At 37.8% G+C, this 13,844-nt stretch overlaps 1 protein-coding gene across 2 annotated transcripts in view; it reads right to left on the bottom strand.

The window, feature by feature from the left end:
• Positions 1 to 12,403: 12,403 nt before the first annotated feature.
• Positions 12,404 to 13,844, bottom strand: part of trim3b (tripartite motif containing 3b) — a 35,301-nt gene continuing 33,860 nt past the window's right edge. For both annotated transcript variants that reach the window (XM_059351559.1, XM_059351560.1), the window contains one exon: positions 12,404 to 12,623. In XM_059351559.1, the coding sequence (XP_059207542.1) occupies positions 12,471 to 12,623 (153 nt within the window). In that variant the 3' untranslated portion in view covers positions 12,404 to 12,470. The remainder of the gene's footprint in view (positions 12,624 to 13,844) is intronic.

Below are 13,844 nucleotides of genomic sequence, written 5' to 3'. Positions count from 1 at the left end.
CAAAACACATTGAAATCTCCAATTTTACAATATAAGACATTACATTAATGAAAAAGGTTTTGATGTATTGTCATATTTGGCTAGACTTCCATTGATTTTATTAATTAATGCTCACATTTAACATGCGATGTGTAGCATATTCACATGCTCCGTTTACTGTCCTTTCAAACGACATATTCTGTCATTAAACAAGTATTAAATTCGTCCTGATGGTAATCACCACCATCATTAGGATGAATCCTCTGGGTGAGATGCATGTCTGTATCCATACGCATTCACTCGTTGTTGACTCTGGAAGTGTTAAACCACAGACTGACAGAACGACATTGCTATCCCTGGAGCCACGCTGCTACCAAAGCTAAAAATATAGCTTTCATTTGGATAAAATTAATTTAGTTTTTATTGGAAGATGATTGCCTGTAATAATCGTGGAATGGAGGCTGTAGATTACCCACCTGAAGCGATGATTATGGCAAACCTTGGAGGGAAATAAAAGAGATTAAACTGAGATCTGCAGGACAGAAAGCGTCGGGGGAGAAACACCATGAGGAGGAGCAGCACAGTGGAATCTTCTGTTCCTCTAAAGAGGGTTTAGTTTGAAATTAGCCACGATGAAACTTACTTCAGTCACTTACCATACTCTGTTCATTCCAAATATCATCATTTATAAGTAATCTCTCCTCTTGACCCCTCATTAATGTCAAGCAATCGACCTTTTGAGATATATTCAAACTCATTAATCAGATTAAATGAGTGTAAGAATATTAAGGAAACACAAATGTGATATTTTAAATGAAAATTACTATTGATCTCCACTTATGGTAGCAGATTGTGATGCATGTGTTCGTATCTTATGAGAGGAGGAGGTGCTGCTCAGTATAACCCATGATACTGACGGGTCCCACTCACACTCACTCTCACATTCTCCAATGTGTTCAAATTAGCAGATATGTCTGTCACGGGCCAGTCAGCTCCAACAATGTCACTTTTCATTTTCCATATTTCAGTCAATGTCGTTCAGCACCAAGGACAGCACCTCAGACCTCCTTTAACACTGAGGGCAAATGAGCATCAGGAAACCAGTGTACAGTATGTTTAATATACACTATGTGGCCACTTTAGTTTCAAATATTCAGCTTTTGGTGACAGAAATGCAAAATACCCCACTGTCCCTCCAACATAGGAACAAAACACACATACTTTGTTTATCGTCTTTTGTTGTCTTTTTGTCTATTTATAGTCATTTTATGTCTTTCTTTCTGTCTCTTTGTAGTTGTTTTGTTTTTTCTTTTGTCTTTTCATCTCTTTGTAGTCATTTTATCTCTCCTTGTGGTCATAATATAATTCAGCGTAATACAACACCATCACAAACTATAACCTTGCTGCCAAAATATATAATCAAAAAAACATTTCTACGACAGTATCAACAAAACTGAACATGAATGTGTTTCCGTGACTGAAATAGAAAGTTGGAGGCCTTCGCCCTCTGTATTCTAGGTGTTTCTATTGACCACACTTTGAGCCTTGACCAGCATGTTAATTGTTTGGTTTGTTCCTGTAACAACCAGCTGAGATACAGCTGGTTGCAACATGCCCCCAACTGAGTCAGAAATGCTTATTCATGTGTTTATTTCCACCCATTTTAACAACTGAAATTTTTGCACTCATGCCTTTGCAAAACACTGTTCATTTTCCTATAAGTGGTCCAAAATGTTGCTGCCAAGGTTCGACCAAGTCTTCCAAAAAGTTAGTCTCATTTCGATTTCTTCACACTGGCTTCCCATCAAATTTAGAAGCCTGTGTGGTCAGGCGCCTGGCTACATTAAAGAGCTACTGCAGCTCATACATCAGCAGCAGGTCTCTGAGGTCCCCTGATCACAGTCTGTTGGTTGTTCCTTGCTCCGGGCTCAAGACAAAAGAAAACTGTGCTTTTGAGGATGTAGCTCTGGAACTCTCTCCCATTGGAGTTAAGATCTTTGGACAACCCATTTGGTGTTTTCAGTGTCTTTTATGTTTTGAGCTTCATGTCTGCATTTGAGTTCTGTTGTTTTGCTATTTTGTGAAGATCCCTGTGATGTCTTTTTTGAAATGTGCCATAAAAATAAACTTATTATTTTTGTTAATAATATTATTATTTGTGCTTAACTCAGACCTGTATTAAAATGGTGACTCAGTAGATTAAAAAATGAACCGTATACTGAGCCTCATATGAGTCTCAGAGCAGCTGGAAGTAGCTTAGGAGTCATCAGGTGACCAATTAGATTGTCACTTATAATTATCTCGCATGCCATTATTAGTGAGAGCACGATTACTGTGTCTCCTTGGAGTTTTCTTGTTTTGTGGACAGTACAAGTGTCCAACAAATGTTGGAATATGTGGACCACAGTTTTTATGATGTAATACTGGAGAAATTGATGTTGCTGCAAGAAGGAGCCAAACCTTTTGTGAGTTATGCTTTGTGAAGCAGAAATTGTTACAAGTTGTCTGGTGTCTGTTTTTTTCTTTGTGAGTCTGAGTCTGTGTGCCATCAGGGCAAAATATAGTCCTGAAAATGGAGTCACAAAAGGTGCAGTTGTGTTCTTGAGATAGGCTAAAAATGAAAAAAAATATTGCCCCACTTATGCCCCTGGTCAAATTATAGTATGTAAAAACTATTTTTTTAAAAACAGGTCCAATAATAGAAAAAGAGCTATAGTATAGCATGTCCAAAAATGTCAAAAACCAGTCATTGTAGTTTGTCCAAAAAATGACACAAAAAAAATACAAAAATAATACCCATAGTACATAGATCATTGTTATAGTGAAATATGTCCAAAAATATATATGAAAAAAACTATATATTATACCATATAATAGTATGTCCAAAAATAAAATAAAAAAAGTCCTTATTTCCTTTATCCAAAAAACGTCTTAAAAAAGTTTAAGAATGGAATGGAGAATATATGTATATAATATTTAATAATGGTCATAATGTAGTTTGTCCAAAAATGCCCCCCCCCCCCCCCAAAAAAAAAAATAAAAAAAATAAAAAAAAAATAAAAAAATCCAAACGATTATAGTATAATTTATTCAAAAAATCCCCCCAAAACCCCTCTGTAGAGTATGTTGATAATTCTAATAGTTTAGTATGTCTAAAAATTTAACAAAAAAGAAAATGCTAAAGTGTCACCAAAAATGTGTTCTTCTGACAGTATTTGCTTTTTCCGGGTTAATGCTTACTTGCTCATATATTTGTGCGTTTTCTTATCTTATCCTTAAGGAGCAGTTTGTAGGATTTTGTGACATCTAGTGGTGAGATTGCAGACTGCAAATAACTGAACACGACTCCACTCACTCAGCGTGTAGGTGGCCTTCAGGTAACGTGAAAAATGCAAAAACATTAATCTAGAGATGGTGTTTGATTTGTGCCTTTGGGGCAACTGTATGAATGTGGTGGTGCAACATGGAGGACTCTGTGGAAGAGGACTGAAGAGGACCCTCTCCCTGTGTAGATATGAAGAGCTCATTCTAAGCTAACGAAAACACAACAATTCTGTGTTTGAGGTGGTTTTACACAAATAATTTATCTAATGAATATTATATTATATTATAACATTTCGGCTAATAAAGCTCCCTTAATCCTACATATTCGACCTTCAAATCCTATTTGATGCGTAAAATTATCACTATTTTTATTTAAGAAAAAATGTGACAGAAGTAGCCAGTGAAACAAGGACTTATGAGAAGTAAAAGCACAAATTGCAGAATCTCAAAATCAAGTCAGAAATATAACTCTACAAGTGAAGATGGCAACAGGTGGCTGCACGACTCCACAGCCTTTTTTTTTTTTTTTAACAAGTATTTCTGCAGAACAGAAGTGTATCCTTATAAGGAACATTTGTCAGATAACTTTTAAAACATTAACTAAAATCTCTCTTTATCCATTATGATATGATCTGTTTAAAGTGTTTTGGCTGCTCATTTCTTTTTCTTTTTTTAATATTTCTTATATTTTCGCTGGAATGTAAATAAATGGGATTTTCTTTGCCAGCTGTAGTGAGCTATTAGGCCCCCTTTTATTGAGCATTGGGATTTGTGGATTTTTAGGAGGAGATAGCAGGTCATCAATAAATGCTACATTGTGAAAGCTGGAGACGCTGGGGAAGATTAATTTGAGAGGCAACACTGTGTCAAGTTTTTCTGGTCATAAATATCTAATAGAAATAACTTTATTAAATCTATTAAGGTGTATAAGAAAAGAAGAAAAGAAAATTAACAATTTTGGGGTTGATCCCATTTGAATTCCTTAGATCTTCTAGTTCAATATCTTCTCTGCAACCATAAAGTTAAGCCTGCAATAGGGGGACATGTATTTATTTATTAAATCACACACTTTGCTATAACTACATAGTTTCTTGATTCCTGCAGCTTCAGTAGCGTTTGCTTTGTGCTCATGTCTCTCTATCTAACACTGTAACTAATGATACCTTCTGCAAACCAACAGCTGACCTCTGTGAAAACACAGAGATGTCTTCCAGCATTATAAGCAGCATTTAAAGGGCACCAAACATTTTTATTTCTGGTTAAAAGCTGAAGAGCAGCCTTACTGGAGTTGTTTTTGTTGCTATGGTAACTGTTCGGCTACTGTGTCTCCATGGATGTTAGGGACGTAGTTTTATATACGCTTGTGATCCTGCTGAGCTTTTTTTGGCAGACACTTGTATGAATATTTTTAGCTTGCAATAAATCCATTAGAAATGGGATAATGTTGAGTGAACCACTTGTTGTATTGTTGCTTTACATGATTCAGTGTCGTCTCTGTTGCCTTCCAGCATCAAGGTCAATAAAACATCTAATAAAAAATGTGTATTCTCTATTTGTTGCCATAAGGTTGAAGTAAACACCCCGTGAACAAACATTGGTTTGTGGAGGACCAAATGATTTGTTGGTCAACAAACCAAAAGGGCGTTATCTGCAAACCTGTGCACTGTTTACTTAATTACTTTTACAGGTATTTGAATGAGGAAAAGCATCATAATCCTGCTGTATCACAGCTTGTTAGGACAAACTGTATCCTGTTAGACAACAAGCTCCAGGAGTTTCTTGACTGGCAGCATCTGTGCACAATTAACCAAAGTATCCAACAGCTTCTTAACCACAATATAAAGCTGCTTGACATTGTAAACTGTAATGTATGCATTCGTTTTCAATACCTCAATTCCACACTGTGCCCCTTGGGTGCATGGTTAGTTTTTTCCTTGTTAAAGTACTCAATAAGGCTGTTGGGGTAAAAACCCATTTCATTTAGGGCCAATGGGCAGCAGGTCAGGAGACATTAAATTGATCTGGTTTCTTTTTGTATTGGTAGCATAGCTGATGGCTGTAACACTCCTCTGCACTCTTGGGATGGCCATGCAAGTGCAGCAATATCCCTCTAAACACTGCCGTCAGCTGTTCAGTGCACTCATTCAGCTATGACCAGGCCTAATGCCCACTGTGCTACTGTAACTGGGCTTAACAAGCACCACCTTTTTATTTTTTATAAATGTTGTTTTGGAGTCTCAGGTTTTGCATGGTGCATGATGCATTTTCCCATTCATTCTCAGTTCATATATTGTATGTTCAGGCTTTAACCACTGAATTGTTTTGTGTTTAATTGCTGCTGTTATTAAATATTAAAATATGCTTTTTTTTGCTCTTCTATCCTTCCAGTGTTACTCCCACCTTTGAATCTTTAGTGAAATTTGGTTGGTGATTTGAGTGTGTTGGACCCATTTTAGCCACCTTTTCTGATTTCTTAAGAGTCCGTAATTACCTTCCATTTTCATTTCAGTTGGTTACTAGATGTGCTTCAGTGCTTATTTGCCCTGTGGTCTGTATTCATCACTGCTTTCCCTCTTATCTGCAGTGTATTATTTGGCTTAATGGCTAAAAATGTTTGGTAAAAATGACAGCCATTTCTTAGCCTTGTTTGTAATTCAATCAAGACATCTTACATTAGAGTGGACTCCAAGACTTTATCCTGTTCTTTGTTGTTTTTGTTAAGTTTCTGAATTATATGTATATGACCATATACATTTTTTTCTAAAGTCTAATTATTGGTCCCTTTCCTTGCCATATGCATTTTGATATTACCTTATCCAAATAATGAAATGTTCACAAATAAAACATTTTTTCTTAATCAACGTATTGTTTTGATTTTTTTTGTTACATCAATGCTGATAACTTACCTGGTTGGTACAGAATTGTGACATGGATGCATACATGCAACATCATTATGGGGAAGCAGTAAATGCTCAACCTGCTGAAGATTAAAGTACCAAGACCTAATGAAGGAAGGTGGACTTTGACAAAAGTATTGAAAGGATGCAATGGCAGATACAAGATATTCTTTATTTTACACAGTGAAAATGCACCCCTACATATGAAAGGAATCTAGCATTTGTGCACAGACATATTCAGATGTGCTATACTACATATTCACACACAATTTAATTAACTTCATACAAAATTGATTACCCAAATATTCGAACCGCCCTCCTGATTCTATACAGCAGTGGATTCAAAAACAGATAAATGGTTAATGAACTGGAGCTACTGATGCAATCATAGTCTGTAAATGACATTAAATTAAGTTTAACAGTGTTTCTACCTATGGTTTTTACTTTTCCCTGCACATCTATAACACCTGGTGGTGTAGGGTGACATCCGGTGGTAATTCAGAGGTACTATCTTTTTGCTCAGGTTGGCCTAAAGTTTTAATTGTTTCAAAAATGTCAGGCAGGCAAATGGTTCATGCAAAAATGTTGTTTTTTTTAACACAATTGTGTCCATATTTTAGATTTTGTGAAACCTCACTGTTGAAAATATTTCTGTATCAATTTTTTTTTATACAAACACAAAATATTTCTACAGTTACAAAAATGTTTTACGCATACACGTTAGCCTAAATGTGTACGTGTTTAGTTTTATGTTAATAGTCAAATTATAATTATTTTGGATATCCTATTTTATGGTCTTTTTTGTACTTTTTTGGACAAACTATACAATTACCATTATCAACAAACTGTGTTATCGCACTATGAGTTGTTTTTTCTTTTCTTTTACTTTTTTCAACAGTATAGTACAGGGTTTTTTGTTTGTTGTTGGTACTCTTGGAAAAGCTATACTCTTCCATGAAAGTATGTGGTAGTGTAGTGTTTGGCAATGTTGCCTTACAGCACTTGTGAAGGGGGTTCAAAGCCTGCTTGGATAGCTTAGATATATTTTTTGCATCTTTCCATTCCATTCCATTTTCCATATGCATATTTTTTGCGATCTCTCCTTGTCAGCATGAGTCTTTCCACACGTTATACGATCAACAACACACAGTACTATGGCGGTTCTCTAGACTGGGCATACTCATACTGCCTTGCACGTTCGAATTTCATTTCGAGCGCGCAAGGCAGTATTTTCAGACACACCGGGGCCATGCCCCACAGATAGGCCTACCTATATATACCTGTGTCGGCATGCAATCAGTGATTGTTTAATCTCCACCTGAGTCAGGGTGCAGTGTGTGTGTGACAATCTTGGAAAATTTGAATTCTAGAGAGATTATGGGGAGCAGCATTGTATCCACTTACCATAACAAATCGGCAAATAGGGCGTCTGTCTTCAGGCCTGGATTGCTGCTCCCATTTTCCCGGTTACGGTGGCTGACATCCTTTGGTGGTGCTTGCGGTGCGCGAGCTAACACGTGCGGTTGGATGCTAGCACAGACGAAAGTCAGCTAGCAGTGATGAAGTTACAGCCCTGTCGAGGTGTTTCTCCCTGTCCATCTCCTCCGGTCCTGGTGGCTGTGTTCCCAGCATTAGCGTATTGCTCAGGGCTTGTGGGTTAATACACCCATGCTGAGTGCAGACATAAAGTCAGCTAACAGCGGGCAAGAACACGCTTCTCCAACCTGCCAGTAACAGAGAGAGAAGCAGTTACAGTGGCTGACATCCTTTACCGGCGTATTGCTTGTAGTACGCAAGCAAAGCCAACATATTTAAAAACAAGCTCACAGAGATGGGAGTGGATCTTTCCTTCATCTCCTGGATCACAGATTACCTGACAGGAAGACCACAGTATGTCAGGTTGGGGAACTGTGTTTCTGGGACATTAATGAGCAGTACAGGGGCTCCACAAGGCACTGTTCTGGCTCCATTCCTGTTCACACTGTACACACGGGACTTCAAATACAACTCTGAGTCCTGCCACATCCACAAGTACTCCGATGACACTGCTATTGTGAATGGACAGGAATCTGAATATAGGGATCTGATAAAAGCCTTCAGTGGCTGGAGTCACAAGAACTATCTCCTACTGAACACCTCAAAGACTAAGGAAATTATCATAGATTTCAGCAGGTTCAAGCCCCTCTTCTGCCAGTGAATTTATGTGGGGTGGACATGGAGGTGGTGCCAAGTTATAAGTATCTAGGTGTATACCTGGATAATAAGTTGGACTGGTCCCTAAACACTGACGCTCTCTACAAAAAGGGGCAGAGCCTCCTCTTTTTCTTAAGGAAGCTCAGATCTCTTGACATCTGTAGTTCAGATGCTGCAGATGTTTTATCAGTCTGTGGTGGTAGTGTGTTGTTTTATGCTGCAGTCTGCTGGGCAGGCAGCATCAGACACAGAGGTGCAAGGTGGTTGGACAGACTGGTCAAAAGAGCTGGTTCTGTGGTTGGAGTCAGGTTGGACACACTGGAGGAGGTGGTGGAGAGATGACCTGTCAAGATGTTCCAGGCCATCCTGAAATACCCGGATCATCCGCTACACAAAATGTTTATGGACCAAAAAACAGCAGTGGACTGGGACTCTCTCTCCGTTGCAGGACAGAGAGATTCAAAAGATCCTTCTCTCCTACAGCCATCAGGCTGCCTCATTCTAACAGAGACTCTACCAGACTAACTGAATTTCCCCTTGGGGATGAATAAAGTAATTTTGATTTGATTTGATTGATTTGCTAACGTCAAGTTTTTCTACCTGTTCGGTTGAGTCCCCGTTCTCCAACCTGCTCCTACGACCTTACTCCAGGCTGTGGCTCAGTTGGTAGAGCTTTCATCCAGTCACCGGAAGGTTGGTGGTTCGATTCCCAACCATGGTAGCTACATGTCGAAGTATCCTTGAGCAAGATACTGAACCCCAAATTGCTCCCGATGCTGCGTTCATTGGTGTGATTCAACCCAATGGTGGCACCAGTGTGCCCTGGTAGGTGCGGCCTCCAGTATGAATGTGTGAATGAGCGTAGTGTGTAGTGTAAAGCGCTTTGATCGATCAGCAGCAGGTGTATGCTGTGTCCTGTCAGGGCTCTGACAGAGTACATCCAGCACACGCAGGCCATCAGAACGACTGATCAGCTCTTTATTTGCTTTAACTCCGGCAGCTTGGGCAGGCCCCTGTTGAAGTCGAGGCCTGTCGCACTGGGTTGTGGATGCGATTCAGCAGACCTTTATATTTTTGAGTGTTCCTACTCCATCCGGGTTCGGGGCACACTCGACTTATGGTGCGGCTGCCTCATGGGCTTTATGGCGAGGAGCCTCTATGGCTACCATATGTGCTGCAACCACTTGGTCATCCCACTCCACATTTTCCAGGTTCTACCAGCTTAATGTTGCAGCGAGCCCCTCCTCTGGTGAGTGGGTACTTGGTATGGCTCGTCAGTAGACGACTGGGTGACTTTCATTTCCGTGTGGCCACTGTTCACAGGTTTGGCCTTTGAACTGGGTTGTCATCCATGTATTATTATTATTATTCATGTGCGGACATGCTGTTTTTCTAATATGACAAATAAAAGATGTAAACATATCTTTCTAACCTTTATGTAAAAAATGAATGCATTAATTAACTGAAGGCTTATTACAAAATACTAATTTCACCACAGTACATAGTGTAATTCTTTAATATTTACAATCATACATTTGCCATGGTTACATAAATGTAGTGATTAGTTATTGTAAGACTGGCCTCTTGTAGTATACAGTAGGCTACACATGATGGTTGATGTACTGTTTCATTTATATGTGCTTCCTTTATTTAACACAGACATGAGTGGGTCAGTGACACTTACAGGTGACAGGCAACATAGGCAACATAAAAATAAAACCAAAGGAACAAAGGGGTCTGATTCATGGTTGAGGAAAGTCAACAAAATCTGTCATTACAGAGAATTTTGCATTAAATGGGAAATGCAGATGGAAAGACAGAATGGATCATAGATCAATTATCAGGGACAGACAGTTTATTCATAAAATACAGGTGAAAATGTTGTGGTTTTAGCTGGTGTTGTGTTCCTCAGGGAGCCACACAGAAAACCTTCAAAAACACTGAACAACCAAGCAAATTAATACAAATACTGGAAAATGATAAAAGTGCTTGTCAGCTACAACAAGAATGTGATTGTAATATACAGTACACTTTCTGATTATGTTAAATGATAACTATACACAGAGGCATATATTACTCTTGCAAACTATATATAACTCTTATAATATTTGTATTTTGTGCAATGTTTAACAACAACTTACAACGATACGTTTTGGCAGAAGGAAAAGTTACTGTTTAACTGGATGTGAGCTCTGGGAAGAGACGAAAGGGAGAGAGAGGGAGAGAGAGCGGCTTTCAGTGCTACAAGTTACAAGGCTTATGTACGAAGATGTTTGGCAAAGAGGAGACTGTTCAAATGCACCAATTAGAAAAATAATTTGTAGAACAAATTATGTAGAAAAGAAAAGAAAAAATAAATTAAGTCAGTTGAAAAAAATACAGCAAGTAATGTGTATACAACTTTGTTCCACTGAAGCTTGTCATTCAGTTGACTACTACTTGGCATGACCTTCTACTGTATTAGTATATGCTCCAGTGTTTGATTCATTAAGTGCTGTAATAAGTAGGCTATATAGTGAAATAACATGGACATCAAATCCATATGTACACCTTAATATGCATACCGTATGTACAACTACATTAGGTTGTAGATTTGAATACACAAAAGTGTGAGAACTAGGGGTCAGATATGGTTTGTTTTGGTTAAGAAAAGAAAAGAATAGCTAGATGTTCAAAGACAATGTAATTCTATTAAGAGTTGTGCTTCTTACTGCTTGTCTTTGGGTGCCAAATAAAAAGAAGCATATACTATGGGTAGGCCTGTCACGATAACTATTTTTGTTATTGACAACATATTGGCATAAACAATGCGCCCAGGTCTTATAATAGTCAGTAAAACCTGCTGTTTGTCAAACATCATGTTGGCTGAAGTGTTGGTGATATTATTAAGTAAACAAACCTGCATGTAAACACAACAGTCGGCCAAAATGATCATGGTCATGCCCATATATCATACGATAAGTCGGTATTGTAATTATCGTGACGGGCTTAGTTGTAGGTCAACTCATCTTATGACTTCAGAAAAAAACAAAAATCTATATTCCTGTGCAGGGATTTTGTGATAAGGTGCAAAATGAGAATAAGAAACAATTCCTTTTAAACATCACATTCCAGTCTGCGTGTGTTCTGTTGTGTTTACTGGTGAGAAATCGAAGGCAGTGACGACAGGGGAATTTTTTGGAGCACACCAACATGCGACAGTGTTCGAGGAAAGGCCTGAGCATTGTTATTTCAATCCCAAAGCATCATCAGGAAACAGTTGGTACACTTTATGCTTATGTGTCTCGCTTTGTTTGCTGGTTGCTAAGTAGCTAAGTTGCTATGAGGAGTGTTGCCCATCTGCCCAAAAAATTGCAGTGTATCACCAACTTCTGGCGGGCTATCTACTGTTGAGGACACACAGCTGCAACGCCTCGTTCCAAAAGTTAATCTCCAGTTCATTTTTCTAGAGCTGCAACTATTTACAGCTATTTTGATAGTCAATTAATTGATAAAGAAATTGTTCATGCAAAAATGGGAAAAAATGATATTTTTAGCCTTTAGCTTTTTTTCCGTTTAACATATTAAATTATGTATCTTTGGGTGTCAGACTAACAAAACAAGACATTTAAAGACATCACTTTGAACTTTCGAAATGGGATGGAGAAATGTTTTACTACTGTCTGATATTTTGACCAAATTATTAATTGATTAGTTTCAGTCCTACATGTTCCCTCAGGGGATTTTGGTAAAAACACTTTAATTTAATTAAGATAGAAAATAGATTAAAAAAAGCATCTATCTTTATTTTTATCCCTTGGTTCCTTGGGAAATTTGTCTCTTTGGGTATTTTTTTCGGTCTTTAAAAACATTTTAATTCCACTTGAATTTTGGATGATTTTCATGTGAACATTTTTCTCACATTTCTTTGTCTTAAGCTCTGAATATTAGATTTTCTAATGTATGAAAAAAAGGAAATTCCTTTGTGGAACTTGAGGCCAATGTAAAGTGTGCTGGACGTTGCAGCTCTATGTTCCCGAGCAGTATGTGACGTTAACTGCCTCAGCAGGGGTTGTGTCAGTGATGTCCTCCCTCTGCCTACTGCAGATATCTGTAAACTTTAAAGCAGTGGTTTCCAGAGTCGGCCACAGCCACATGTCCATCTGAGGTGAGGGCGAGGCCCTGTGGGCCGTACAGCGGGTCTGCTGAGGTGTTGATGTAAGATAAGAAGGAGCCTGTGCTGTCAAACACCTGAAACAGAAAACACAAAGGTTACAGATGCAACACACTGTATTAGTAAGAACATACTCAAAGACAGAAAAAGCAATGGTGAAATTAATAACATTAACAATATCTGAGTTCCATTAAGCGTGACATGTCATAATGTCGGTTTTGAAAAAAGATCTATTGGTCGGCATTAGGGGTTATTACCTTATTACTCAAAGCTTCATGTGCACACTACCTCCCCCTGCTGGCCAGAGAGTGTAACACAGGCAGACATAGAACAGCATCTCAACAATGTGAGCTGTGGTGAAAAAGTATTCAGATCCCTTACTTAAGTAAAAGTACTAATTCCACACTGCAGAATTACTCCACTACAAGTAAAAGTCCTGCATTCAAAACTTACTTCAGTAAAAGTACAAAAGTATCAGCATAAAAATGTACTTAAAGTATCAAAAGTAAAAGTACTTGTTATGCAGAATGGACCCACTCAGATTGTTCTAGAATTTCAAATATTAGATTATTATTATTATTGATGCATTTATATAAGCACATTTTAACTTTCTCAAGAAAGGGCTCATTTTAACTTTAACTAAAAAATCTAATCACATAAAATTGATCATGTATTTTATGTTAAATCTCGACCTGAAAAGTGCCTAAAGTTGTCAGCTAAATGTAGTGGAGTAAAAAGTACAATATTTGCCTCTAATATGTAATGAAGTAGTAGTATAAAGTTACATAAAATGGAAATACTCAAGTAAAGTACAAGTACCTCATAACTGTACTTAAGTTCAGTACTTGAGTAAATGTACTTGGTTACATTCCACCACTGCATGTGAGCTGTGATATACTGTATTTTTGACTGTCAATAATGGGGTAAAAAAAAGAATCCATGTTATCTATTCATATTAATATAGTGCCAATTTATGGTGAGAAAATAATGATCCTAAAAACTGTATAATAAACTGTAAATGTTTTGAGTAATCAGTAAATCATTCATTTTGGTCAGTGTTTGAATCATAATATAATAATGGTGCAGCAGAGGTAATAAAGTGTTTTAAAACTGAAAAGTGACAGCTGGAAAGAAAGAGCTGAACAACTCCTAAACCAGTCACATGGTATGGACGGGCAGTCATTAATGACATCATTGATCTCAGACAATACAAGCCCCAATACGTGCTTTATGGAAAAATTCACAGCAGATGCTTCCAAAGCCTTGGCACAGCACTTAATATCACTACTTATAATGAA

The sequence above is a fragment of the Centropristis striata genome, chromosome 15, assembly GCF_030273125.1.
Source record: "Centropristis striata isolate RG_2023a ecotype Rhode Island chromosome 15, C.striata_1.0, whole genome shotgun sequence".
Lineage (NCBI taxonomy): Eukaryota > Metazoa > Chordata > Actinopteri > Perciformes > Serranidae > Centropristis > Centropristis striata.
The sequence above is the reverse complement of the archived record's forward strand: the minus strand, read 5'-3'. Positions and strand labels throughout refer to the sequence as shown.